Genomic DNA, 3,393 nt, shown 5'->3' with positions numbered 1-3,393 from the left:
GCCCTTAGTCATTTCAAAGGGTGGCACAGAAAACGATCAAGTGGTATGCCTATAAAAGAGGATTATGGATAAAGGTTTTTGGATCTTTTTCTTCTTCTCTAAAAAAAACTAAATTACACTGATCAATTTGTCTAACTTGATTGTCAGAGTGGGCTGATTTGCAGGTCCGCCCGAGCTAGGAGAGAAGAAAAGTGTAGAGCAATTTCCTGCATCTACAACTTGGCACCGTCTGTGAGGATTTTACAAGGAGAAAAACGACCAAGATGGGAAGGGCTAGAGGCAAAAATCGTGGAGAGCCATCAAATCCACTACCAGCAGACTCACCTCCAAACGCGCAAGACCCAATGCTTGCAATGTACAACTTACTCACGGAGATGGGAGAGAAAATGCGCAGGGGGTTGGAGAGACAAAATGATGAGATAATGAACGTAAGGAGGGAAAATGAGGAACTCAGGCAAAGGCTAGGTGAGCATGCGAAAATCGAAGAAGACCCAGGCGTAGAGCGAAGTAGTAATTTTGTTGTCCAAACAACATGGACAGAGGCAGACTGGAACGAAGACTCAGCAGCAGTCAAAATACAGCAAGGAAGCTCTGAAGTTAAGGAAACAATGACGAGGAAGGGAGTGGAGGAAATGCTCAGGAGGAGGGATGAGAAATTCGCGCGAGGGAAGGATTCCGCGCAAAAGGTGCGGAACGCGATTCGAGAACTCAAAGGGACACCATTCTCATCGATGATAATGAATTCAGAACCACCCAGATCGTTTCACATGCCGAAGTTTGAAACCTATGACGGAACACGAGATCCTATGGACCATATTCTGCATTACAGAAGTCAGATGGTGTTGTACCAGAACGATGATCCATTACTCTGCAAGCTATTTCCGTTAACTTTGAGGCTTGGGGCAATGATGTGGTTCCAGGATTTACAAGCTGGGTCCATTATGAACTTTTCCGAGCTAGAGAAAACATTTGTTGGGCAGTTCGTGCACCTACGAAGGAAGAAGGTCGGAGTTAACACACTATTTAACCTCCAACAGGAGCCCGGGGAGAGTATCAGGTCATTCGTAACTCGTTTTCGAACAAAGGCTCTGGATGTAGAAGGCATGGATGAGGCAACAGCCTGTGCGGCGTATATCGCTGCAGTCATCCCGGGAACACGATTGCATGAGTCTTTGATCAAGTCTGACCCAACTCGTTTGGAAGATTTGTATGCAAAGGTGGAAAAGTACATCCTCGTGGAAGAATCCGTTAAAGGCAGGAGACGAAGCGCTCAGACAGTGGCCAACAACGAAGGGGGAATGGATGCTACAAAGGTACCGGCTCACCTCGGGGGGGAAGGAAGCAAGAAAAGGCGGAGAGATTCGAACGAGCAATCATGGTGGAAAAGAGGCCGGGTGTATACCCCGCTCAATGAAAAATTATCTGTGATATTGAGGCACATAAGGGGGGAACCCGATTTCATTCAACCACCACGGGGGTATAAGGGGAAACCCGAAAAACCATACTGCGAGTACCATGAGGCTGATGACCACCCTACTGAGGATTGTTACAGGCTGCGCTATATCATCCAAGATATGATCGAAATAGGGAAACTCAAAGGTTATGTCTCGGCGGGAAGATGAAGAAAAGGGGAAATTGCCGAGAGAGCCGAACGGAAGCCCGAACAAAGAAGGCCGACTAAAGGAGGGCGTCAAGAGATGGAAGAACGTAGGATAGTTCATACCATCACAGGGGTGTTGGGGGCCGAAGTGCCATCTAGGCAGGTGATTCAGGAAAGAGTAAAAACGATCTGACATATGGTTGGGGTTAACAGTGTGGCATCAGGAGTACGGGTGGCAGGAACGACGAGCAACGGAGCGGATTCCTGGGCAATTGTGTTCACAGAGGATGACCTGAGGGGAACGGCAAGGCCCCATCAGGACGCACTAGTGATCGTACTCCCAGTGGGAAACGTCGAGCTCTGTAGGATACTGGTGGATTCGGGAAGCGCAGTGGATATTCTTTTCCTAAGTGCGGCAAAGAGGATGGGGGTTTCAGAGAGTTTGAAACCGACACCGACCCTCGTTTATGGGTTCAATGGTGCTCCGAGCAGTTCGGTGGGAGAAATCACACTCCTGGTCACAGTAGGATCAAAAGTGGTAATGACAAGATTCGTGGTAATAGATGCAGACTCAGCCTATAGCGCGATCCTGGGGCGGAGGTGGATACACGAGATGAAGGCAGTCTTGTCAACCTATCATCAAGTTATTCATTTCCCGAGTAAGGAAATAATAATGGAGATCAGGGGTGACCAGGAGATGGCGCAGAGATGTTTTCACCTGACCTTGAAACACTGACGAGGCACTGTGGCCATTCCTCAGAAGAAGATAAAGGAGCCACCAACTGGGAGCGAAGCATCATAGCAATTACAGAAGCAGCCACAACGGGAGCAGTGGATAACAGTTGAGGAAGTCGAAGCCGTGGATCTCGGCGATGACAGAGGTCAGCTAGTTAGTATTGACACCATGATGTTGTAGGAGGAGAAGGCAGCATTGCTCCAACTTCTGAGGGCGAACAAGGACGTGTTTGTGTGGTCATTAGGAGACATGCTTGGAATCGACCCCCTGGTGACGTGCCATAGACTAAATATTGAACAAAACTTCCGACCTGTTAGGCAGAAGTCGAGGAGGCTTTCTCCGCGCCTCAGGCAGGGGGTAAATGAGGAGATCAAGAAGCTATTGAAGGCTGGGTTTATCAGGGAAGTAGATTACCCAGAGTGGATAGCGAATATAGTGGCAGTACCGAAGAAGGACGGGAGGGTGAGAGTGTGCATCGACTTTACAAACCTAAACAAGGCATGTCCAAAGGATAGCTTCCCGCTGCCAAGGATCAATAGGTTGGTCGACGCTACTGCCAGGCATGAGAGAATGTCATTTATGGACGATTACTCGGGGTATAACCAAATCCCTCTAGCAGTGGAGGACCAGGAACAAACATCATTCATCACCGAGCAAGGGCTGTTCTGGTTTAAGGTCATGCCGTTCGGCTTGAGAAATACCGGGGCCACTTACTCGAGACTCGTGACAAAGATGTTCGAAAGATTAATCGGAAAGATCGTAGAGGTATATATCGACGATTTACTGGTAAAAAGCAAGGAAGCAGGAGACCATCTGACGAACCTCAAGCAAACCTTCAATCGACTAAGGAGTTTTCGAATGAAGCTAAATTCGAAGAAGTGTGTTTTCGCGGTCTCCTCTGAGAAATTCCTCGGGCACATCATCACCAGGAGAGGCATTGAGGCCAACCCAGACCAGATTCAGGTGTTGGTGGAAATGCCGAGCCTCGCTAACCAAAAGCAGGTGCAAAAATTAGCAGGGAGAATAGCTGCACTAAACAGGTTTATCTCCAGGGTAT

At 48.3% G+C, this 3,393-nt stretch overlaps 1 protein-coding gene across 1 annotated transcript; it reads left to right on the top strand.

The window, feature by feature from the left end:
- The first annotated feature begins 263 nt into the window (after positions 1-263).
- Positions 264-1,622, top strand: LOC147390969 (uncharacterized). The gene has a single exon (XM_086458961.1). The coding sequence runs from the start codon at positions 264-266 to the stop codon at positions 1,620-1,622; it is 1,359 nt and encodes a 452-aa protein (XP_086315087.1).
- Positions 1,623-3,393: the final 1,771 nt, after the last annotated feature.

This window comes from Akebia trifoliata, chromosome 11 (assembly GCF_017979445.1).
Source record: "Akebia trifoliata isolate Shusen 1 chromosome 11, ASM1797944v1, whole genome shotgun sequence".
Classification (NCBI taxonomy): Eukaryota; Viridiplantae; Streptophyta; class Magnoliopsida; order Ranunculales; family Lardizabalaceae; genus Akebia; species Akebia trifoliata.
Note: the sequence above shows the minus strand (reverse complement) of the source record. Positions and strands in the feature narration are given on the sequence as shown.

Coding starts and splice junctions, on each gene's coding strand:
- LOC147390969 (XM_086458961.1), top strand. CDS start 264: ATGGGAAGGGCTAGAGGCAAAAATCGTGGAGAGCCATCAAATCCACTA.